This window comes from Fukomys damarensis, unplaced genomic scaffold, assembly GCF_012274545.1.
Source record: "Fukomys damarensis isolate Sample0158 unplaced genomic scaffold, DMR_v1.0_HiC HiC_scaffold_20, whole genome shotgun sequence".
Lineage (NCBI taxonomy): Eukaryota > Metazoa > Chordata > Mammalia > Rodentia > Bathyergidae > Fukomys > Fukomys damarensis.
The window spans coordinates 37683123-37709639 of NW_022900932.1; the positions used below are offsets into that span (position 1 = coordinate 37683123).

At 35.8% G+C, this 26517-nt stretch overlaps 1 protein-coding gene across 10 annotated transcripts in view; it reads right to left on the minus strand.

Annotated features, from left to right (window-relative positions):
- Positions 1-26517, minus strand: part of Rnls (renalase, FAD dependent amine oxidase) — a 312949-nt gene that overhangs the window by 42080 nt on the left and 244352 nt on the right. For 7 of the 10 annotated variants that reach the window (XM_010604996.3, XM_010604994.3, XM_010604995.3 and 4 more), the window contains one exon: positions 21981-22156. In XM_010604996.3, the coding sequence (XP_010603298.1) occupies positions 21981-22156 (176 nt within the window). Of the gene's footprint in view, positions 1-650; positions 910-2311; positions 2788-21980; positions 22157-26517 lie in introns of those variants that run through there. The other 3 variants (XR_002024746.2, XR_776544.2, XM_019204673.2) reach the window with 3 other exon arrangements.

Below are 26517 nucleotides of genomic sequence, written 5' to 3' on the forward strand. Positions count from 1 at the left end.
TTTTTTTTTTTTTTTTTTTTTTTTTGGTACCAGAGATCAAACTCGGGTCCTTGTGCTTGAGAGGCAGGTGCTAGAACCACTGAGCTAAATCCCAAGTCCAGTGTGACTTTTTTTTAAGAAGGTTCCTTTGAGTTATTCTTTCCAGGGTTCTCTTCTGAGCCATGACATCTCTTCTAGAAGTTCAGATTACACATTTTTCTCTTAGTTGGGAAAGAGGAGTTTCTCAACCAGGCCACATACTTTTTCCTTAAATAATTTGATAATTTATATATCAAACAGCTCCCCTGCAGAAAATAACAAAATTCATAGATGTAAAGACTACATCTTGACTGTCTGCTAGTATATACCAACATGATGGCTTCTTACAACTGATGAAATACAGCAAATATTAACTCCAGTAAGGAGAATGACATAGTGCCTACCTAATACTAAATGTCTAACAAATAAAAAAATAATGAAGTAGTGAGAAGACCCTTAAGCAAAGCTTGCAAGCATATAGTTAATCAATGTCCGGTTTCTCATATCCTTAGCATTGCTGGTTTAAGCCTTTCATTATCTTAGTTCACTCAAATGAGCAGCCTTGTGTGAGACTGACAGTGATAGACTAGTGATCAGAGAGTCAATTCATTCATTTACAAAGGTAAACGTACCGATTCTGAATCAAGGCTGGTTGTCTCTCCAGACCATTCATCTTGGTAGGCAAATTTCCCCAGCTGCATCATAGATTATCTGGGTGACACACGTGCAGCGACTCTTGACAGACATCACTAATCAATTGTGGCATCCTTTTCCACAGAGCCCAGAAGTGGCTTTAGCATCATTCTCACTTCAGTGCTTCAGGCACCCACTGCCAGTCAGTTGGAGCTGCCATTCAAGAGGATTTCTATATAACAGCTTTGAATTAGAAGACTGCAGAGCAAACATTGAATTAGAAGCAAAGGAATTAAACATCCTTTACTATTTTCTTTCCACTTATTTTTCCATTAAGTAAGGATAGCCTGATGCATTGCCTTTCTCCAAACAAGATATAGTTTTTAATGCTAAGAAACAGGATCATATCAGAGTCATTTCCTCGAGATAACACTGGATTCCTATTACAATTTCTTCTAACAAGGCTCACCTCTGTCTAAATTCCCTCCAGGATTATTGCCTATCCATGGATCACACCAGGGCTTTGACTTTCCTGTGAAAATAAAGTACAGGTGTTTTGCCTATAGTTGTAGTTCTACAAAATTGCACACACAAAAAATCAGGGCTTGTGGGAAAAACAGAATTGGAGAAGATGACTTAAAATCTGTGGAGCTCTGAATCAAGCATGAACAAAACAATAAATACCATCGCAAAATGACTAGCACATTTACATTCTCTCAGCCTCTGCACTGAGCTGCAGTGATCCATTCTTCACAGCCTACATCCTGGGCTTTGTGCTTTTCCTTTGAGTTGTAGGTCCTGGGGATAGATGCTTCTAAGATACTATTTTGCTATTAATAAAAAGTAAGATATAACATGTAGGCTTTAAAAAAACATCAATTTATCACATTGGTATAACGACAGTGTCTGAGGTTTCATCATCAACTTCTGCATCTTTGCTGAAGAGTTTGTCATGGGGTAAACTTCACAGTTCCTTGCACTATTGAAACAGCTACTATTTGAAGAAAAGGAAAGTAACTTCTGCAGAATCTCAGATTTTTCTTAAAACTTGGTAAGGGTTACCTTTGCTTGTGAGAAAACACACCTCAATTACTTCCAAACATAAGCATATGTATGAAAGCAACATGATTCTCCAGATATTGATCTTCTTTTTCTTAACTGCATGCTGTAGTCCTTATTTGCAGGGGATAAATTCCAAGACCCCCAGTGGACGCATGCTACTGTGGACAATGCTGAATCCCTGTATGGGGAGTTTTGTGTCCCCCAGTTCAGTTACCTATGGTCAACTGTGATCTAAATGATATTACATGGAATATTCCAGAAAGAAACAATTCCTAAAATTTAAACTGCACATTTCTCTACATAGCATGATGAAATCTTGTGGTGTCCTTCTCGTGCTATATCACTTTGTCTCTCCAGGATGTGAATCATCTCTGTGTCTAGTGTAACCATGCCATATGTATTATCTGACCCATGGCAGTTATTTACATTTTACAGCAGTATAATACTATTGTACAGTATTACGACTATTCACATTATAACAGTGTACCATTATTCTTTTTCTATATTTTTTGTTAATTTCCATGTCTAATTTATAAAGCAAAAATTATAATGGCATGTATAGGAAATATATATATATAGAGAGAGAGAGAGAGGGAGGGGGACTATATGAGCTAATTCATATTAAACAAAAAGTTAAAAATAATCTAGGTCTTATAAAAGATTTAAGATAAGTTTGTTCTTTTCTTATATTACCTTACATTCTTCTGGGTCCACTGTAATTTTTCTTGGGTATATATGAGTTTTGACAGCAGATAGGAGACTCTAAGTCCTCATTTGTGATTTTGTATGTCTTTTTAATTTTTAAAATCTTCAGCCATTCCAGTATCTGACAGTTACTCTAATTTAAACTGTCCCTGAATTCAGGGAAATATTATTGTTTCCTAGTTGCATACGAACTTGTTTGGGGCAAATTGCAAATAATCTCCTCACCTTGGCATTTCCTCTGTCCATTGTGTATGTGAGGTATTGAACATCCAGATGATAATGAATAGATATGAAGGCTGAGATGGTATGGAGCTGATTTATATATTTTTCTCACTTTCCTGCTTTTTTCTTTTTGCTGCCAGGATAAACCTAAAACCATGCCATGGTACATAAACAGTAGAAATTGAATATTTGGTTAGCTCATTCTTTTATGGCTCTTATGCAAAGCACAAAGGTAGTGGTTCCCAAAAGGCAATTTATGGCAAGATGAGAAACAAATAAGGATGAGGTTTTCCACAGAACTGACTGTATTATACAAACTATATTTATGAATCTGTTATAGTTATACTTTTATCAATTTTTAGTAATCTTTACATTAAATTCTTCTTGCTGTGCTTTTGCTTTCTATTTTTTTCTTTGCTCTTTGAGATATTTTTGCTATGCAGCCCAGGCAGGCCTGGATCTAACAATCCTCTTGCTGGGATTACAGGCATGTACCACTATGCCCAACTTGCTTTTTAAATTTTTAATTGCAGTACTGCTATAGTTTGGTTCTTGAATGTCCCCCAAAGTCCACGTGTTGATGTCTTGGTCTCCAGAGTAGCACAATCGAGGGGTGGTGGAATCTTCAGATGAGATCTAACAGGAAGGAGGTCCTTTGGTGATTTCATTATGCTACCAAGGGGGACTGTAGGACCGTGGCTTCTTTTTTCTCTCTTCTTTCTGGCCATTAATAAGTTGTTCTGCTCTGCCACACACTGCTGCCATAATGTGCAATCTCAATACAGGCCCAAAGCCAAGGAGACCACTCAGTTATGAACTGGAATCTCCAAAACTGAGCAAAGTTAAACCTTTTCTCTTTCCAAGTTCATCACCTCAGCTATTTTATTATGGTAACAGAAAGCCGATTAAATTGTGAACAAAAAGATGGCAATATTATATCAATTCCCAAAATATATAGGTACTTTTATGGGATCTTGAGACAAAAACACATGGAACCATTGCTTTGAGGATGGACTTGATGAATCCCAGAGCACAAGTCTCTGTTAGCTTGCTTCCAGAAAGGAGATGGGGTCAGGTAGGCTTTGGAAAAAATACCAGTAATCTCAGGTAATACTGAACAGCTTGAGTGTGTCCTTGGTGAGGGGAGAGTCATTTTTTTAGGTAGAGTGGAATACTGTGTAAAACCTATTTCCCAGAAACCTGCACAATCTCTTTTCTACAAATACTGATCTAGATGGAACTAGACTAGAATGACACATCATTCATTTGTTCATCTGTTACTAAACATTCAGGCAGTAACCATAAAAAGTTCGGGGGAAAACAGGAATTAGAGAGAAGAGGCTTAAACAAATGTGGAATAAATACCTATCTCCAAATTGTATGTTTCTAGAGAGGAAAGGTAGTTTTTATGGATTATATATATATATACATTCTTACTGTATTTCCACATTCTTACTGTATTTCCAAGGCACTGATTACAGCATCTATCATACGTCTTTTTACAAAACCAGGGAGAAGACCAGAGCTTATTCTGATGTCAGTGAAAATTTGTTTTATATATTTATAGATGGGAAAATAGTTCAAGAGCTCCGAGAAAGGTAGGACCTCAGCATGTGTCAACAGTGAACAATACTGAAATCACTAAGTAAATTTCCATGACACAGAAAAAGAAGATCTGGTACATGAAAGTTGGGTACAGATTTTTGTTTTCCACTGCCCAAATAAAACTGAACTATAATGTTTCTATGTCTTTCCTCTATTTTTAAAAAATACTTCTGGGGTTTTATGAAAATCCAATAAAATGATGCTGATTCTTCTATGCTAAATTCATCAGAATAAAATTTGGTAAGAGACATTTCATGTTTAAGAATGTTTTGAGGGCCAGGTATTTATCTCAGTGGTTCTGCCATCTGCCTTGCAAGTGCAAGGTCCCAAATTCAATCCCTGGTACAAAAAAAAAAAAAAAAAATCTTCTGAATCCTCAGAAATAACATGAGATGAGGGTTGTGTCCTATTCATCTTTGTATCTTTGTATTCATTATTCCATTGCACAAGGCTAGTGTTGAGTAAATGTTTATTTATTGTATGTATGTATACAGACCAACAAAAATGACTTCAAACTTTTTAAAGTTTAAAAATTTTAGGGTTCAAATGATCTCTAAACATGATAGCTTTTTCTCTTTTAAAATAATTATTTGATTTCTTGCTAAGTTTTGCTTTTTCTGTTCACATTAACTGTGCTAATTAAACTCATCCTATTTCATCATACTTGACACCTCACCATTCTAACCCAGTTTGTGAGCAGCTGCAGGACTCACCATCCTTGCTCTGACAGCTACATCACCACCCCTGTAAAAAGGGATTCTCCTGCTCACCTTTTCTAGATACCACACAAAGATACTAGGAATATCTGACTTAGCCTCAGTTTCATATAAGAAATAAAGATGGCTTCTTGCCTACTCTGATGTCACAAAATAACATTGTCTAGAATACCCTGAAAACTAAAACATAATTAGGTGAGTGTGTATGTGCCATTGTTTGAATAAGCGAATGCCCAGGCCTATCCATTAAAGGCCTGGTCACCAGTCTGGTGCTGATGGGGGTAGGGGTGGAACCTTCAAGATGAGGAACCTAGTGGAGGACATTAGGTCACTGGGGCCTTGCCCTTGAAGGGGATATTGGGATCCTGGTCCAGCCTTTCTCTTTAGCTTCCAGCTGCTGTGAAGGAAGCAGCTCTGATCTACAACCTGCTCTCTGCATGATGTGCCTCTGTGCTACAGGCTCCAAACCAATAGGCCTAGGAACTGTGGAGTGAAATCTTTGAAACTGTGAACTAAAATAAATGTTTGCCCTTATAAAGTGAGCATTTGAGGTTTTTTTAAAATACAGTAGCAGAAAGCTGACTAGAATAGTACGTGTAAGTACGTGTAACGTCTGATGGAATATACACTTGTCTTAATTTCAAACGACACAGAACATGACACAGTCCATAGTTCAGTACTGCCATAGGTTGTGGCTAAATTGCATTGAAAATTCAGACATGATGTCTAAATAATCCTTTAAATATTTTTTTCCAGGAAGATTATAAATACATTGTTGAAAGCTATGTGTCAGACAGTAAAGAAATTATTTTTTTCTGGGTGACCTAGTCAATTTATATCAACATACTTTCTAAATTTTTTCTTAAAATTTATCTTTATGCCAAAATTTTAATAGCACAATAGAAACTAATATATATATATATATATGCATGGAGTATATTTATATTTATATATATATGCATGGAGTATATTTATATATATATATATCTATATGCATGGAGTATATTTACTACATTATTAGGAAAAGTAATAATAAAAGATTATTTTAATCCTATACTGCAGATTATTGAACATACATGATACTCAAAACTGAGAAAATAATGATCATTAGGGTGCAGATTGTACCATTTAGTCTATTTTAGGTATATTGTTTTGAGTATAATATCTCTTTTGGTCACCACATTTTGAGAGTCACAGTCCTTTACCATCTTATGCTACAGTACTTTATATTCATATAGAGCTTTATCAACACATGGGTGCATTCCTGCAAAGATGGCGCTTTTTAATTGATTCTTATACGTTGTGTGTTCATCATCTCATCGTTCCTCTGTTTTATTAATCTCTCCAGTGTTCTATTATATTTAATGGTGATTTCATAAACCCATTTCTTTTGTTGTGCTTTAGGGAAAGTCTTGCTTGTATTCTGGACTACCAGCTTCAGAGTTCTGTGTCTAGTACTACAGAGAGCTGCCATAAAATTTCCATTGGTTGCAATACCCTAGGTATGAAGAAAGTGATGTGGTTTAGTCAATTCTCAGTGGAGCTTTTCACTTTATTGATATTTGTCTATTCTATTTTAATAAACCATTGGGTAGAGGCAGGCAGAATGTGCCACAAATCAATTATATGATCCATGTAGCAGCTTTAGTGGGCTTAAACTGCAAAGGACATGCTTTGCTGAAATTGTATATTTAATTGCTGAGGTCTACAGTGAATCTGTTTAGATCTATTCTACCTTTTAAGGTCCTGAAAATACTGGAGCAGCCTACTTTGAAAAGCACTTGCTCAGAACAAGCACATAATAAAGAATGAGATATGATTTTCTCTAGCATTGTTGCAGTAATAACAGACAAAATAGTCATATTTTCCTTTAGATTTTTTAATTTAATGGTAAATTGTTCTACCCTCCAGTGAGTTTTAGCATATTCACTCATAATTCTTGCAATTTTTTTGTTCCTAGGAGGTGCTGAGCAACACAAAAGGTACTCCTTTCTGTAAGGTGATTTAACAGATTTGGAATCCTTTAATTTTCATCTATATATAATTCTTCTCCCACCATCTCGCAAAGGATCCAACTGCTTGGGATTCTAGGATGCACAAGGCCAAAAATGTTTTTGATGGTGAGTCTAGAGATAAAATAAAAATAATTTTTTCTCCTCCCTGAGCTTCATTACCTCTTCTCTCATTTAATTTGACAGCTGCATAATTTCCCACTGAGTCAGTCCTTCCACATTCCCTCTCCCATTTCCTATCCAGCTTCCTTTAATAAAATTATAATTATTAGCATATATTAATTATGTATATTAATAGGTTTCACTGTTACTATTCCATATATGAATATATTGGGCATTGGTCATGTCCATCTTCCCTTCTTTTACACTCTTCTGCCTTTTTTTCCATCCTTCTTGATGACCCAAAAGCCTGACAATTGATATGTCTTTTTCTGTTCTCATGTATGTTGAAGGGATCCAATAGCTTTATGTCTGGATTATGAGATTAGGTTAAAAAAAAAGAATACAGTTATTTTGATCCTCAGGTCTAGAAACAATCTTCTGCTTTTAACATGAAAATACAAGGGTAAACTCTGTGCTCCTCAGGAAACAATAATGGAGGATAAAAAGCATAGGTGGCTTTTAAAGCCAGCCTAACTGAGGTAGAATTTGTATACTTTAAAATTATCCCTAAATTGTACCAATAAACTCAATTAAAGCTGAAAAAAATTCACCCTTTTTATGTGAACTGTTCTATAAGTTTTGAGAGTGACATAGTCATGTAATCACAACGACATACAAAAGAGAGGACATTTCTATCATGCCCCCAAATTCTCTTGTACTCTTTTATTTAATTCCTCAGAACCCTGGACTCCGGCAACACTAATCCATTTTTTGCTTAACAGTTGTCACATCCAGAAAGCCATATAAATAGACTGTGAGTCTGGTTTTCTCCACTTACGTTATTGCAAAGGTTATTTTGTTACTCCTTCCTATATTATTTTTTTTTCACTTAAGGGTGTACAATAATTTTAAAACTCATTTATCAGGTGATAAATATTGAATTATTTCTAGTTTAGGCCAATTATCAATAAAGCTGCTATGCTCATTTGCATGTATGTTTTTGTGTGGATGACATTCTGCATTTCATCCCTAAAACTGGGCTCTCATGGTAAATGTATGCTTAGCTTCGCAAGAAACTGCCAAACTGTTTCCCAAAGTGGCTGTGCTATAGTTATTTCACATACTTTCCAGGTTTTGGCATCTTCAGAATTTTTGGTTTGAGCCATTCTTGTGCGATTTCTTTTCATTTAGTGAATTTATTGGTACATTCTAGGTATACAGTACAGTTACATTCATTGCCGGCATGGTATGTAACACTTCACTTCCCTTCATGACCAGTGATGTTCACCGTCTCTTTGCGTGTTTGTCAGCCATGACTCTTCTTTTGTATGTGTGTGGTAAATTCGACACAACATGTGATTCACCATGAGTCATAGCCACTGACAAACATTAAGTTGTTTTTGCTTTTGGATTTACCTGTATTGGCTATTCATATAAATGAAATCATCTAACATACGGCCGACATGACTGGCTTCTTTCACATAGCATAATGTTTACAAATTCCATCCATGTTGTAGCATGTATCAGTATGACTGAATCATATTCTGTTGTTAGGTATATACTACATTTTATTAATCCATTCACCAGTTGATTGACATTTGGGTTGTTAATAGCTCTTAGTTATTAGCTCTTAGTTAGCTGCTAAGAATATTTGAATGCATGTTCCTTATGTTGAGTATATACTTAGAAGAGGAATTGCTGGATCATATTGTAATTCTGTGTTTAACTTACCTAGGAACCACCAAACTGTTCTCTGTTCTATGTTCCTTATGTTGAGTATATACTTAGAAGAGGAATTGCTGGATCATACTGTAATTCTGTGTTTAACTTACCTAGGAACCACCAAACTGTTCTATCATGGACAAGCCATTTTAAGTTCTCACTAACAAAATACAAGCATTTCACTTCTCCATATCCGCACAGATACTTGTTATTTCACATTTTAAAAAGTTATAGCTACCTTAAAGGGTATAATCTCAGTAGTACCTCATTTTTATTTGCATTTCTATTAAATAATAATCATGTTGGGCTATTTTCCTATGTCCATGCATTTCCTCTTTGGCAAAAGATCTATTCAAGTCCTTTGTTAATTAATTTCTTAATTGGGATTTTTTTTTTTGCAGTCTGTGTATTTCTAGATAATGGATTCTTATTAGATATGTAATTCATACATTTTGTAGGGTGAGTGGTCTTTTTATTTTCTTGATAATTCTTTGATAATAAAAGTTTTGAATTAGAAGCAGTCTAAATTTTTTATTCAATGCTTTTATTCATTGCTGATATTATTGGGATAATATCTAAGAAACTATTGCTGAATCCAAAGTTGTGAAGTTTTACCTGTATGTTTTCTCCTAGGAATTTTATGCTTTTGGTTTGTATATTTAGACTTTTGTTCTACTTGGGGTAAATTTTTATATGCAGTATGAGGATAAAGTCCAGCTTCAACTCATTTTTTAATGTGGGTATTTGTTCTAGGATCCCATGTTAAAGAGACTGATACTTTCCCATTGAATATCTTCAGAAACACTGTCAGAAATCAATTGGCCATATTATGCGTTTATTTGTGAACTGTATTATTTTCTACTGATCTATTTTTATCCTTAGATCAACATTGCCTTGAATATTGTAGCTTTGAGGTAATTTTGAAAGTGGAAAACGTGTGTGTTGGTTACTTTTCTCTTGTTGCTAAGACAACATGCCCTACACTCAAAGTTAAAGAGGGAAAGGTTTATTTGGCTTATAGTTCATAGAGGTTTCAGTCCATAGACAGCTGGCTCAAAGGCAGGGTGGCAGAGGGGCAACAGTTCATGGTGGCAGAACACAGGAATAGCAACAAGAAACCTTAGCAATGTCTTTTTGCCCCTTTTATCTTATTCAGGCTACTTAGGACAAGCAGCACTCAAACCCTTAATTCTAGTGCCTTTAGGCCTATCCCTACCATGAATCCATCACACACTGTAGATTCAACCACCTCCAAAACAGCCTGTGCTCACATGGGGCTTTGAGAGGACATCTAGACACAAACCGTTAACAGTGAGTTTTCTGACTTGGGTCTTTCTTTTCAATATTGTTTGGTAGAGCTCTTGAAATTCTATATGAATTTTAGAATCAGAATTTTCATTTCTGCATAGGTCACTAGGATTCTAACAGATAGCAATGAATCTATAGCTCACATTGGATAACATGGCCACCTTAGCAATATTAAGTGTTCCAATATATGATATCCTTTCATTTATTTAGGTTTTCTTAATTTCTTTGAAAAATATTTTATACTCAGCACAGAATTGTTATAACCCCATTGTTAAATTAGAATCTCCTCTTCAGTGGAGTGCTTTTTCATATCTTTTTCCCATTTTTAAGCAATTGGTCTATCTTTATATGGAGTTGAGAGAGTTCATTGTATATTCGGGATAATGCTCTTTTATCAGATATATGCTTTGCAACATTTTCTCCACATCTATGGCTACCCTTTTTTATTTCCCCAAAGGTGTCTTTCAAAGATATTGTTTTCAAATTTATCAAATTCTTCTTTTGTGGTTTCTGTTTTTTGTGGTGTAAGAAATGTTTATCAAACTCAAGATCATACTGATTTTCTCTTATGTTTTCATCTACAAGTGTCACGGTTTAAAGCTTTATGTATAGGACTATGACACATTTTTAAAGTTGAATTCTGGATAGCATGTGTAACATGGACTTCTGACTCAAAAATGACATGATCTAATTTCTATTTTACTGCTTACTACTTGCACCAGTTTAGCAAGCCATTCAACAGGACCCCTAGTTTCCTCATTTGAAGCAACGATAGTACTTGCTTCCTGATCTTTCCAGAGCTGTTCAGAGGATGAAATGAAAACAAGTATAAAAGTACTTTCTAAAAGCAGAGTATAAATGTTAACTATGATTATTTCTAGCTGACAGCAGGAGAAGAAAGATGGTATAAAAATGTGTTGCAACTGGGGGAAAGCCAGAACTCAAGAAATTACCAGCAGTGAAGTGAGGTATTTAAAAGCACTCCTTTCTCAATAGTGTTCTGTTTGAATCCCAGTTTTGCTCTTTCTTACCATCTGAAACTTTATAAAAGTATCTGAGAGTTCTAATTCTCAACGTTGTTACCTATGCAGTGGGGAAGAAATATAAACTCTGTGGCATAGTGGGAGGAGCAAGTGCATTCTGAGTAGAACTCAGGGAGCTATGCAGAGTAAAGAATTAATAAATGACATTTCTGAGAGAGAGCGCAGTACTGTCTAATATGGCCAATCATGGTACACAGAGGTATTATAACAGATGACAGCAAAGACAAAGGCATAAAGAAGGAAGACGAGAACAGAGCTTCTACTTTAGACACTTCCAACTATGGTACTAGCAATGTCCGAGCCAGACCCCGACAGCACCATCACTAAGCTGTGTGTAGCTCAGCATGACAAACCAGAAGTGCTGGAGTCAGTTTCTCTCCAGTCTTATCATCCCGTACTCCAGCTGTATCCTATGTTGCTGCCAAACTGAACTGCTGGCTATTCCTCAGACACACCTTTGCCTCTTTTTGCCTCTGAGAAGTGCATAGATTGTTGGAACAGCACTCCAATATCCTTCCCTTTGCCGGTCTGACTCCCTCATCTCGCAGTATTTAGTTCAAATGACAGCTTCTTCTAGGAAGCTATTTCTTACCACTTCCTCGAGTCTGGACTATGCTCACACAGCACATTGGGCATACCTTTCATGTGGCACTTCGTCACGACTGTCTGTGCACTGGTCACCCTTGCTGACTGACTATATAGAAGATTACTTGAAAGAGGGAAATAGTCATAGTCTTCTGGAATGCAGGACATAACGGCTCCTTAAGAAATGTGTATTCAACGAAAATATGAACATGCATTATTGATTTCTGATAGGACTATAAGTAATTCTTTTCAACTAAACTTTCTTGGTCAGTTTTATAGTATAATGCTGATATCTACTCTAAATAGGTCATGCAGACTTTCTTTATGCTGTCCCAGGGCTCATTTCTTATTGCCTCCAAGCTCATGTAATAACATCCACTATCCAGTTTTAGGTATTAATACTAGGTGCAGCTGAATATATCTATATCTATCATCGATTATACAATATCTCTCTCTTTCTCTCTATAATATATATAAATATATGTAATAGATAATATATTTATATTATATATATATCCCATCATATCTCATTTGTCTAGGACAAATGACATACACTCTCTTTTAAAGTTTTTTAAAGTATTACTTTTGGAGATAGTTATTCTGAGTAAATATGGTACTGATTATATGGTAGGGTAAGTCCCAAGAGTGCTTGAGAAAAAAATTACTTCATTAAACTCATATATGTGAAAACATTTAATAGTTCATATAATATGGAATTTTGTGAAAAAAAAGAAATAACTGCTCATATAAACTTCCTTTAAACTGTGACTGTACAACCTTACACAGATTAGAATTTCTCAGATGATGATCTCACATGTATGTACCATAATACCTCATAATAAACTGAAGCAAGTGTCTAGTTATGTGCCAGGGACATAAAGGTGGAAGATTACTCAATGGAACCTTTAAGACTGACACCTACTAAGTTTCCTGTTGCTGATGAGCTGGGTTATGCCACAGTCTACCTAGCCCAAAGGGCCTGTTTTGGCTGTCTAAAAGTCACTATGAACTTATGGTACCTAGACAGGAATATTCTTGTGGCCATAATTTCATGCCAGGAAATTTTGACTCATGGCACAGATGTATTACATTATCAAATGCTGGAAAACATGAAATTAGGAAAGAATGGCAAGAAGCTGGAAAATCTTTAAGCATAAGAAAAACCAAAAACATGAGCAAAATATGTTATATGTATGTGCAATAAAGTGCCTCGACAAAACCCAGTATTTTGTAAAATTAATTAGTAAATTAATTTTGTAAAATTAATAAGAAAAACATAAAACAATGAACAAAAAAAGCAAAAAAAAAAAAAGTGGCAAGAGTTTCTGTGTCTACAGAGACCTACCACTTTTACCTCACTTTGTCCTGATGGTATTTCAGCATTTCCTTATGGGTATAAAGAGGTGTCACAATGCCTGGCATTGAGTCAGTTCTGAAATATCTCTTTCTGGAACTGTTTATATATGTGAAAAAGAAAGAAAAGAGAGACTTTCAAATGAGAATAGAGAAAGAATAAAGAAAGAACAAGAAAGAGAAATAATCAAGAAAGAGAGCAAGGGCTACGCAGTGCTATATAATCAGCAAAGAAGTGACCTCAAAGCACTTTCATATCACCTCCTCCTCTCACTTTTTGGTTTAATAGCATGAGAACCTGCTTTGTCTTAGTATCTGTATCCATATTAAATGTTTTCTACTGTGTTCTCTCATTTCACTCTGACCATAACTCTAAGGGATAGGTTCAGGTGTTGCTTTCGATAGTTGAGGTCCCCGAGGTCTAGAATTGCAATCTCTTTGTTCAAGGGCACAGAGACAAGTACAAACCTAAGTATGTCCAACTCTGAAGTGTAAGATCATAATCATACGGGATTATTAAAAATCCAGGAATTAAAGCACAAATATGAGAAAATTCCTAAGACCAGTGGCAGAATGACCTAGAAAGCATGACCTTACTGTGGAAATAAACACATACAATATACTTTAACTGATAAACACAATTGACTATCACCTTTCAAAATACTTATCCTAGAAGGTTATGTATTTACATAACGTGATGGTGCACTGGCTGTCTTTTATGGGTGCCATATTTGGAACTGTTTTGAGAATGAACTTACTAGCCACGTTAAAAAAAATGTAAACTGGCTATGCTTCTTTCGTTACATCTAAAAATTTTAAAAACTACCAAGATTGGCCATCCATTTTACTGAAGATATTTAAGTCCAAATGACTTTGGCTATTTCTAAAACATCAAGTTTAACTTCAAATTTTAAGGGCTAGGGATTTAGGTCAGCACCACACCTGCCTCACAAGTGCAAGGTCTTGAGTTTGATCGCCAGTATCCCCCCGCGAAAAAAAATATCCAAAATTTCAAAGATGTTCTCCACCTCACGATATGTTTAAGAATATGTGTCAGGCTCAGAAAGCGCTAAATTTTGGTCTTGGTGTCCCCCAGAGACTGCTCAAGGGTTGGTGCCCAGGATGGAACTATTAGGAGAGGATTGAGCCTTTGAAAGATGAAGCCTGTGGGAAGTCCTCAGTTCAATGGAGACATGCTGGATAAGAAGCGGACAATGGTCTCTGGGCCTTTTCTCTTCTTCTCTTTTGCTCCCTGGCTCATAACATAACTGGTTTTGCTCTACCACACACTCCTGCCAAGATGTACAACTTCATTACAGGGCTAAAACAATGTGGCCAACTGATCATGGATTAAAACCTCCAAATATGTCAACCAAAATAAACCTCTTTCTTTATAAAATGATTATCTAGCAATTTTTTACAGTAACAGAAAGATGACAAAGAGAAAAACTTTCTCAATCTTGTTGAAATAAGGATATGTAGGTTTGAAGTGAACAACAGTTTATAAGTTTTGTATATTTGTGAAATTAATCACTGCTTTCCAGTTCCAATTTACCTAAAAGAAAAAAATGAGGACAGAAATAAAATACTCACACATGAGGGAAAAAAAGAAGTATTAATTACTGGCTGACTTTCCAATGTTGAAATCAGACATCACTACTCACCAGAAATTAATCTCTTTAGTGAATAACATGAATGAATGGGTAGCTTCAGGTTATTTTCTGTGGTCACCACCTTCTGTTACCAAACACAAATCAGTAAAGAACATTCTGGCTTTAAGCTGTTGTGTCTGCTTAACTCCTTCTAAACTCAGGGACAATAATATGCCAACTGGGGTAGTTAGTTGGGGAAGACCTAAAGAAGCAAAAGTGGGAATTTTCTACTGAAAGGGCAGAGATTTCCTTGGGTAAGAGGAGGAAAAGAATCAAAAGTGAACAATGTGAATGGAATAGAAAAGAAAGCAGAGAGAGAGAGAGAGAGAGAGAGAGAGAGAGAGAGAGAGGGCTTCTAGAAGGCAGATTTCAGTTAAGAATTAAAGGTACAAAGAAAAAATTTGAGGGAGCTTCCAGAAGTGAAATTTGAAGAAATAGTTCTGCTGAGGATGGAGAATTTTATAGATACTTTAAATTATATTGGGGATACTAGTGAATATAGGAATTACTTTCATTCTTTTTAATTTACTTAATTTTGTGTTATTTACTGCAATAATATGCCAGGACTTGGCCATAAGGGGCTGTTGGCTTATTCAGATTACAGTAGCATAACACTTACAGCAGGTGTTCCTAACACTGGATTCAAGGAAGAACTTTAGGTTGTTGATAAAGCCTCATAACCATGTGCATTTTTGTACTTATGTGTACATGTATTTTTTGTGAAAAAATTTATGTTTATAACTTTTGTCAGGTTCTTTAGGGGTTAGGTCCTTCTATTTGAAAAGGGAAAGAGAAAACAGTCTAAATAAAGAAGGAAATAACAATAAACAAACTGTAGAAGATATTTCTAATTCTACTACACAAACTTACTAGACTAGCCCAAATTCGTTTATTTTGCTAACAATACTAATATATTCATTCACCATATCCAATATCCCCTAAAATTCCTCTTATCTTCTTGATACATTTGTTAACTTTTAAAAATAAAGTAACATAAGTTTGTTAAATAAAGAAGGTAAAAGGGCCACTAATGTTTTCTGGAACTGAAGACAGATGGGAAAATTAGAGTTACATTTGAACATAAATCAGACACTACACCTGGAGAAAGGAATCATGATAGACACTGAAACAAAAGAAAACACAAAGATGATGGTGGCTAGAATATTAGGGATATCAAATTAATTAAATTGCCCTTGTGAGATTTCATGGAAAGACCTCTTTGGTGGTTATTTTTCCTTAAAAGTGTTAGTGCATCCTGCTTGTAACACAAAACTTAATGTAATCTATCCCAGACTAAGCATTAAATTATATTAACTGGATAAACATTTAAATTACAGAGGGGAAATAGCTGCAAAAGAGAAGAACTGAGAACCATAAAATATCTGCCATTCCTACTTAAGTGCTTTATTCAAATCCAGAATGGGAGGCACAGACTCAGCTCCCAAGTTGTTCAATGAAATGTTATTTCTTTATCTACCTTTTCCTCATTTAAGAGCATGACCCAAATGAACACACCATTATTTTACTCCAGAGAAAATTCAATTTAGAGTCTCAGAAGACAGTCCTCAGCAAAAATTAGTCTCTAGAGTTTCATGAGCACCAGGTATATTATAGACATTCATTAAATGCTTACTGCATAGATAAACAAGAATTTTTATCCTCCTGCTGCCATTGTTGATATGTGACTTTAAGGACAGCACTGGACATGGGAGAGAAACACTGGAGAAACAAGAAACTGCCCCCTTAAAAAAATATTCACCTAAAAAAAAAATACTCGCCTGTTTCTCTCAGACAGCAAGATCTCCACGATAGTGGCTGGAGCCTTTCAGCATCAGTGCTTTCTCCAAAGATTTTTTAATGGAAGTAGGAGACACTGCCTCAAAAAGGGATCTACTAAGGGATTTAGAGGAAAGAAAGGCATGATCCCCACCAGAGATGACCACATTCTAATTTATGGAACCTATAAATGTGTTCTGTTACACGGAAAGGCTGCAGATGGAATTAAAATTACTATTCACCTGAACCTCAAATGGGGAGATTACCCTGGATTATGAAGGTGGGACCAGTGTCCTTTTAAGGGTCTCTAAAGGCAGAATGAGATGGAAGAAGAGGTCAGAGTGGAACAATGTGAGAAGAACCGGACCCAGTGTTGCTGGGTTTGAAGGTGGAAGATCAAACCAAAGAATGAATGCAGCTTCTACAAGATGGAAAGGGCTAGAGAAAGGATTATCTTCTAGAGTCTCCAGGAAGAAATGCAGTTGTGATGATACCTTTGTTTTACCCCAGTGAGCTCGATCTCATGTTGTTTTAAGCTGCAAAGTTTCTGGTGATTTTTTACAATAACAGTAAGAACAGATGGTGAGTGGATGAGGAGGGAAACACTAGGCAGCAGGTAGACTGGCTTTGTCATTATTACTCATGGGTGCATAGGGAGGCTACTTTACTTCTCCGAGCCTTTGTTATTGTCCATCACAACAGTGGGTTAAAACTATGAAACTCATAAGGCTACTTTTTTCAAACCATAGATTTTAAATAATTTATTTTCCAGTGGACATTTTTAAATTTGAATTTATTTATTTATTTTTGTAATGAATTTATGAAAAGAGCAATGAGATGTTTCGTGTGTGACCCTAAGGGTTCATGAACCCACGTACCAGAGGCTGGGCTCCCAGCGTGGAGGTGTGAGAGGTGGAATCTTTGAGAGGTGGAGCTTCCTAGGGGTTGGCTGGGTGGTTGAGGATGCTGCCCTTGGAAGGGATAAGGTAGTTTTTGTGGGACTCTGAGTTAGCTCTTTTGAGAGTGAGTTGTCATAAAAGAAAATGTCCCCACTATGGTCTCACCTCTGTGTGACCTTTCCTTCTCCGATGTGCTCGGAATCCTGTGATGACATCCACCCTGGAGGGACAAAGCTAGTGTGGCCCAGTGCCATGCACTTTGGGCTTTCAGCTTCCAAAACAGTGAACTCATGAATGACTTTTCTCAACAATTTACCTAGCTTCAGGTACTTCAGTATATGAGGTGGGATCAAAAATGCAATGACTATTTAAATTAAAACATTATTATAGTAAGAGACATTCCGCCACCAATCCTCTTCAAAACCCCTCCCCTTTGCTTTGAACATGTTCATTGTGTTGGGCACTTTGTGAAGCAGTCCCGGAAGTCCTCTTTCACTGTGCTGTGAGAGCTTTCTAGGTGTCCTGAATTGATTCTCACTATCTGTCATTCAAATTGACCTGTCATGGTTATTTCACTTTGGGCAAGAGCCAAAAGTTGTAAAATGCTAGACCTGGTGAATAAGGCAGACGAGGACACACTGGTCATATTTTTATTCAACAAAAATTGCTTTAAACACTTGGAACTGATTCAGGACATTGAGGCAGCCACCAAAAGACATGAAAGAGGACTTCCAAAATTGCTTCAGAAAGCGGCAAGAATGATGGGACAACTGTGTTCAAAACGAGGGAAGGAAAGAAACACCTAAAAATGACATAGAGTATTTTGAGGGAGATTAATGGTAACGTATCGTTGAGTGTAAATAAATTTTAATTAAAAAACCCGCTAAACATTCATTGTATTCTTTTTATTATACCCTACAGAAATAGGAAACAGAGTAATATAAGCGGTTTTATGTTCATAACAAAATTGAGAGGAAGGAGCAGACATTCCCATATATCTTGTTCCTCTAACTTCATAGCATCTCTTATTATCAACACCTCCACTAGAATGTCACATTTATAACAACTAATTAAGTCCATAGTTTACACTAGCACTCACCTTTAGCATCGTACATTTTATGGATTTGGACAAATATATAATGACATGTATTCACTGTTCTATTTTCACTACCTTAAAACTTTTTGCTCTGCTTAGTAATTTTCCCTTCATTTCCAAACTCTGATAATCACTGATCTTTTTACTGTCTCCATAATTTGTCTTTTCTACAATATCATATATAGGTGGTTATCTTTTTGGGCTGGCTTCTTTTACTTAGTCATATGCATTTAAATTTCTTCTACAACTTCTTATAGTTTGATAGCTCATTTAGTTTTAGTGCTGCATGATATTCCATTGTACTACAGTTTATTTATTCATTCATCTCCTGAAGAATATTATGGTTGCTTCCAAGTTTTGACAATTATGAAGAAAGCTGCTATAAACATTCAGATGCAGGTCGTGCATGGAAATAAGTTTTTGATTCCTTTGAGTAAATACCAAGGAGAGTGACTGGATCACATAGTAAGCATGTATCTAGTTTTCTAAGAAACTATTAAACTGTATTCCCAAAGGCTGTGCTATTTTACATTCCCATAAGCAGTGAATTCCAGTCATTGTTGCTTGGTGTTCTGACTTGGCCCTCCTATGTAGTGGTGTCTCATTGTTGTTATAAGACTTCTTTTGACAATAAATGAGACAAGCTCTTTGACTCATCCAGCCCAGGCCTGACACTATATAGGTGCCCTTAATTGTTCCTCTTCCTTTTTCTTCTTTCTCCCTTTCCTGCACAGCATTTGGTTCCAGGATGTAGCATAAAGATTACAAGAAAAGAGAACAAGGAGAAAAATAAAATTGACACCAACAATGTATCAAGCCTGCATGCTCCAGGATGGGGAATCCACACCACTGGGCATTGTACCTCTACTCAGAAGGAAAGAAACTTAAAAATTAGAAGGTTACTTCTTTTTCTTTTATATATCTAGGCTCACTGCTCTACCTACAGTTTAGCACAATATTAAACCATATTCATAAATGGACATACATGAAATCATTGAAAATAGACCATGTATGTGTACTTAGATGATGGCAAGGGTGCATACATTTCTGTTAAATTCCAAAAATTAAGATTGACCTTTAAAAAGGGTTGGAGAATTGTTCTCTTGAGAAGAAAAGCCAGAAACTAACTAGACTATATTAAATCTCCTGACTTTTAATTAATTATTCTACATCCTAGGGTGATGTGATGTGCATAGAAACTGTGTATTAATAAGGTCTCTGCCACCGATAATAATATGATATTTTTGTAAAGTGGTGCTCGAGATGCAAGAGAGATATATGGATAATGGGAAATGCAAACTTCTAAGTTTGAATAACATAATTTTCTTTCAGACTTTGTAGGTAATGCAGGTTTCAAGAAAGTTGTAAATATAGTAATCTCAATATCCAAATTGTAATAAAAAGTATGGTGAGAATTTGGATGTACATTGTGTTCAAAAGAATTTTTAAATTAAATTTTGGTATTTCCTCAAAGAACTAGGACTAGAGGTTCCATTAGACCCAGCCATCCCTCTGCTGGGTATTTTTCCAAAAGAATTAAAAGAATCATACTACAGTGATATATGCACACCCATGTATATAGCAGCAAAGTTTGTAATAGCTAAAACTTGGAAACAGCCCAATTGTTTGGAGACTGGATAAAGAAAAATGTGGTTTTTCTATAAAATGGAGTGCTACTCAGCCATAAAGAATGAGAAACTAGAGACATCAATTGGAAAATTGATGCATATTGAGGTCCTACTCTTTTCTCTTAAGTGAAATAAATAAGTCACACATGTGTAAATACCAAAAAGTTTCTCTGGTGTGAAAAACTATAATTGTAAATAAGATCTTAATGGTATAACTGACAATGTGAAATAGGAAGAAAAGGGCTAAAGGTGTAGGGAAAGTGGGAGAGGTAGGAGAAAGGTAATAAGGGACAAGAAAAAATATGAGAGAATGAAAAAAATGGAAATAAAGTTTTTGTAAATAGGGAAGCGAGGAGGGGGTGAGGGAGGGCAGGGATGTGGGGAAAAATGAGAACCAAGACCTGGCATGTAAAAGGTATATGATAAATGTAACTTATCGTATACCTAAAAAGTACCAATAAACTCAATGAGAAAAAAAATTTTTGGTATTTAATTTTGTGCACAATTTAATTTGTGTACATTTAATTTTGATACTGTACAACTGAATAAGTCATTTTAGGCTTATAACAAATTATTTTATTAATACTTCTGATTTTAAGAAATAAGTAAACGTTAAGCCATTTTCAACTTATTAAATTATCTTTGAGAGAGCATAGAAAGAAATTGTATAAACTACGTCTTTAAAGGAATATGTGTGAATTGCAAAGTGACCTGGTGTGTAATATAGTTAGCTTCAAATTATAACAAGATTATCTCCCCCACTTCTTTTTCAAACGAACCTAAAATTGAGTTAAAGATCATTTGAAGACATTAGCTATTAAGATTTTTAATGTTTTTAAAAGGAAAAAGCAGTCTTCTAAAGTGACCATGACATGTTTAAGTAAATATTTTCCCCAAAGGTTCACTGTATAATGTAACTTGAGAAGATACGAGTAAACACATTGACTGCTGCAGTATTTTAGAAAGTAATTTACCATTTCTTGATTTGAGAAAGCTCTTTAAAATATACAAAATCTTCTTCATTTCCCACAATACCAGTTTTTCTAAAGGGCTCACAGCTTGGATAACCAGTAGTGCAGATAATTCTGTTAATCAAGGGACTTAGAAATCTCAGGGGGGAAAAAACTGACAACTCATAGCCTCTTTTCTCCATCTAGCATTTGCTCCATTAACCCTCAAATGCCTTAACAACTGGGTTTACAGAGGAAAAGACCTTTTCTACAAATACTTACAAATTTCTGCTGTAATATGCAGGGATTTTCCCAAAAAGTCAACATTTACTTAATACAAAAAGCCTTAAGTTTGAGCTAGTGGAGCCATCAGTAGGTTTACCTAACCCCACGAAACAGTTCAACTAGCTGTTTTATACAGGTACTCACCTTTCTCCCCTAAAGACTTCTGCTGGCAGCAGTTAAACCAAAGTGGGAACTTAATAAAAATGAAAATTGTGGTAGCAAAATACACTTACAAGGTAAATATGACAGTGTGCAAAAATTTGGGAGGTAACAGTGGTTTCTATGTAACCACAGTACTGATTTAGAAAACCCCCAGAGAAACAGCTGCATTTTGATATCTAACCTGCTTTGCTTGCATAGAAAACCCCAGAATTTCTGGGTGTATGCCTTCTGATGCCAGAATTTGGACAGCACCTTGGTGTCTGTGCTTACTGAGAAACAGTGGGACAATGAAACCTGTAGACATTACGTGTACATCACAGGCAAACATATTTGCTTCAAAGAGCCCATTGTTTATTTATTTTACTAAAGTGTGGCAAAGGGTGAAAAAGTCAATTCTTCCAGACTCCTAAGAAAATGGTGCTCATACAACTGGATTATTTGATTACCTGTGAATATCTCCATTTGTGGCATTTGACAGCAACTGGCTGAGGCAAACCTGGCAAAATGTTTTCCAGCTGCTGAAGGATTAACTCCTGTACATCCTCAATGCTGTGTTCCAAGTGTGTAACTCCAAATGGGACTGTGGTGTGAATCACCAGGGAAGGCCCGATTTCTGATGACTCTGTGGTAGGAGAAGAATATAAAGATATATCTTAAAGTGGGTAACATGGAAAGATCTCTCAGCATTCAAAGTACAATGGAGAATTAAGTACAATAATCAGGCAATAAATGGAGAAAAAAGAGCATAAATCTTTGAGCATAAATTAGGCTATTTCAGAAATTCAAAATGAAGCTTCTGTGAAAAGGAATATGGACTCAAACCATGTTTTAGAGAACAAATAGGTCTTGCTAAAGGAAGGAAGGGAAGGAAGAATACATATGTACTGCTTTGGGTGGAGTTGCATGTATTGGTATGTTTGTCTTCTCGCTTTCACTAAATTGCAAGTCTTCGGAGCAGGGCCCATATTTATACATTCTTTATATTCTTAAATTCGAAGAACAAAGTAAATGTTTAATGATTTTTTTATTAAAGAGACTGAAAAAATATTTGCTGAAATTGTATAAATGCTAGAATATCTTTATTACCTTCAAAAAGAAATCAAGCGGGCTGGAGATTTAGCTCAGTGGTTCTGCCGCCTGCCTCACAAGCACAAAGACCCGAGTTTGATCCCCAGTACCAAAAATAAAAAAAAGGAAATCAAGCTTTTCTAGATACAGAATTGTCCTCATAATATTCTTTTAATAACACAAAGGGAATTATTTTCCATTTTAATTTACCATTAAATTTATTTTTGCTATATTTTTCTAATTACAAAAGATGAGCAACTGCTATATATCTTTCACTCATTAATATAATACAGGACAACAGAATGAAGGTAAAAACAATTTCAGGGAACAGAGGCACTAGAAAATGCCACCTTGGAAAGAATGCTGGCAGGTTTGTTATTATTGGTTTAAATCATACCAAAGAGAAATTTGGGGAGACACACAGCCTTAACTATTTAGAAGTTTTTCTTTTTGTTTTTTGTGATAGTCTTACTATGTAGTTCAGTTTGGTCTTGAACTCACTATGTAGCCCAGGCTGGCCTCAAACTTACAGTCACCCTCCTGTCTCAGCCTCCTGAGTGCTGGTATTACAGAAATGTGCCACCACACTCCCAATTACAGAGGTTTTTATTTTTTATTTAAATGTTTTATTTATTTATTTACTTATTTATTTATTGTGGTACTGGGGATTGAACCTAGGGCCTTCACAATAAGCTACACTTTCAGCTTACTTTTTTTAAGCCTGTATTTTTAGACAGGGTCTCTCTAAATTGCAAAATTGCCAGGCTGGATTTTAACTTGTCCTCCTGCCTCAGCCTCCCAGAGTGCTGGGATTACAGGCATGTGTCACCATAGTTGGTTTATTCTTTGTAAAATGGAAATAAGTTTATACTTATTTCACAGGTCTACAGTGCAGATTAAGTAATAGTGCACATGAAATTTTCAGCACAGTTTCTGGTACAGAGTAAGTGCTTAATAATTATAAGTTATGAGAATGGAAGGAAAAACATATACTAGGGGGATGTTCTAGAAGTGTTACTCAAATTACAGAGGTGACTTATTTATTGTGAGTCCTTCATTTCATCGGGAATGGTGGTGGAGAGAAATGAGGTTGGTGATGGCACTCTGGGAGGCTGAGGCAGGGAAATCAAAAGCTCAGTCCAGGCTGGGCAACTTAGTGAGGCCTCCCTCAATGGAAAACATGAAAAGGTTTAGGGATGTAACCCAGTGTGATGGAATTCAGGGCCTTGTTCAATCCCCAGTACTTTAAGTATAAAACAACAAAGCCAAATACACTTCATCTCTCTCCACTGCGCTCATCTCAGGGATCCCTGGCATATGAAACAACATAGCAAAATACTTTAAAATGCTTTAAGCCTTTAAGTTCAGTGAGTGTTTTCAAACAATTTCACATATCTGAGGTTTAGGCTGTGAATTCAGAATCTGCACAGTAAATGCCATGATGAACCAGACTGTCCGCTCTTTTCACCTTATTGAAGTTGGAATAACTCAAAAGAGGAAAATGAGGAGTCATCTCTTTTTTAAAATTCATTGTTTATTGGTACAGTTTAGGTATATAATATGATGACATTCATCATTGGGAATTTGTGCCTTTACATGACAGATCTTGGTTCTTATTTCTTCCCCATTCCCCTGCTCTCCCTTCAACCACTCCACCCCTCCCCATTTACAAAGACTTAGTTTCCACTTTTTCCTTTTCTCATACTTATTTCCTTTCCCTGCTTTCCTTTTCCCTACCCCTCCTACTTCCCCTTTGCACTTTTTCTTCCTTCCTGTTTTACATTATCTATTATACATTTTGATCCTTATTTACACTTTCAGCTTCTCACACCAGAAAAACTAGTCAGTATTTACATGTGTGTCCTACTTATTTCACGTAAGATTATGACCTCCATATGCATCCATTTAGCTATAAATGTCTCTAGTTTATCATTCTTTATGGCTGAGTAGTATTCCATTTTATTTATTTATTTTTTTTGAAAACCAACTTCTTCTTTATCCAGTCTCCAGTTGATGGGCAATTGGGCTGTTTCTAAGTTTAAGCCATTACAAACTGTGCTATTATAAACATGGGTGTGCATATATCACTGTAATATGATTCTTTTAATTCTTTTGGAAAGATATCCAGCAGGATAGCTAGGTCAAATGGAACCTCTAACTCTAGTGTTTTTGAGGTATCTCCATATTGATTTCCACAGTGGTTGCACCAGTCTGCACTCCCACCAACAATGGAGAAGTGTTCCTTTCTCCCCACCCTGCCAATATTTGCTGTTGGTTGATTTCTTGATAGCAGCCATTCTTTCTGGGGTGAGGTGGAATCTCAGTGTTGTTTTCATCTGCATTTCTCAAATGAGAAAGGTTGAATATTTTTTCATTTGTTTATTTGCTATTTCTACTTGTTTGAGAAATGTCTGTTCATTTCAGATATCCATCTTTGAATTGGGTCTTTAAATTTGGGAGGTCAGAGTTTTTTTAAGTTCTTTATGTATTCTAGATAGTAGTCTTTTGTCTGAAGAACAACTGGTTAAAAAAAAATTTCCTACATTGTAGGTTGTCTCTTAGCTCTGTTGGTGGTTTCTCTTGGGGTGCAAAAGCTTTTTAATATAATAAGATGAGATCTGGGCCAGGGATTTACCTCAGTGGTTCTGCCACCTGCTTCACAAGTGCAAGGACCCAAGTTTGATTCCCGGTACAAAAAGATGAGATTCCAGTTGTTGATTTTTTGTGCTAGTTCCTGTGCTACTGAGGATTTGTTCATAAAATCTTTTCCTATGCGAATGTCTTCAAGAGTTCTACCTAACCTATCTTTCAGCAGATTTAGTGTTTGTTTTAATATTTAGATCTTTGATCCATTTCAATTTTAGTTTAGTGCATGATGAGAGATATAGGTCTAGTTTTAATCTTTGACAAGTTTAAACCCAATTTTTCCAGCACCATTTATTAAAGAGGCTATATCTTTCCTCCAGTGAGTCTCTTTGGCTCATTTGTCAAAGATGAGGTGGCTGAGGGGCTGGCGGGGGGTTGCAGGGAGGGCAGGGGAATGGTGAAAAATAAGAACAAAGATACATCATGGTAAGGTACATGTTTCCAATGATGAATGTAAATGTATTGTATACCTAAAATGAACCAATAAAAGTATTCAAGAGGGGGAAAAAGAAGATGAGGTGGCTGGGTATGTCTGGAGTTGTTTCTTCATCTTCTAATCTATTCCACCAATCTTTGGGTCTGTTTCTTTGCCAGTATCATGCTGTTTTTATCACAGTGGCCTTGTAGTATGGTTTCAAGATGGGGATTGTGATTACTTACCCTGTTATGCCTTTGTTGCTTAGAATTGCTCTTGTTGTTCTAGATGTCTTCTGGTTCCAAATTAATTTTTGGATTGTTGTTTTCTATTTCTGTGAAATATACTGTTGGGATTTCAATGGGGATTGTATTGAATCTGTACAGAAGTTTTGGTAGTACAGCCATTTGCAGTATGTTGATTCTTCCTATCCAGGAACAAGGGATGTTTTTCCATTTTCTTATATTCTCTTAAATCTCATTTTTCAGAGTTCTGTAGTTTTCAAGGTAGAGGTCTTTTACTTCCTTCATTATATTGATTCCTAGATATTTCATTTTTTTTGGATGCTATTGTGAAAAGAATTATTTCCCCATTTTCTCTCTCAGTGACCTTGTTTTCTGTGTACAAGAAGGCTATTGATTTTTGAGTGTTGACCTTGTATGCAAATACTCTACTGAATCCATCAATTAAGTGTAGAATTCTTTTAGCAGAGTTTTTGGGTCTTCTATGTAGACTATCATATTGTTAGCAAATAATGACAATTTAACTTTTTCCTTTCCTATCACTATTCCTTTTATTTCTTTCCCTTGTTTAATTGCTATGCCTAATGTTTCCAGAACTATACTGAAGAGGAG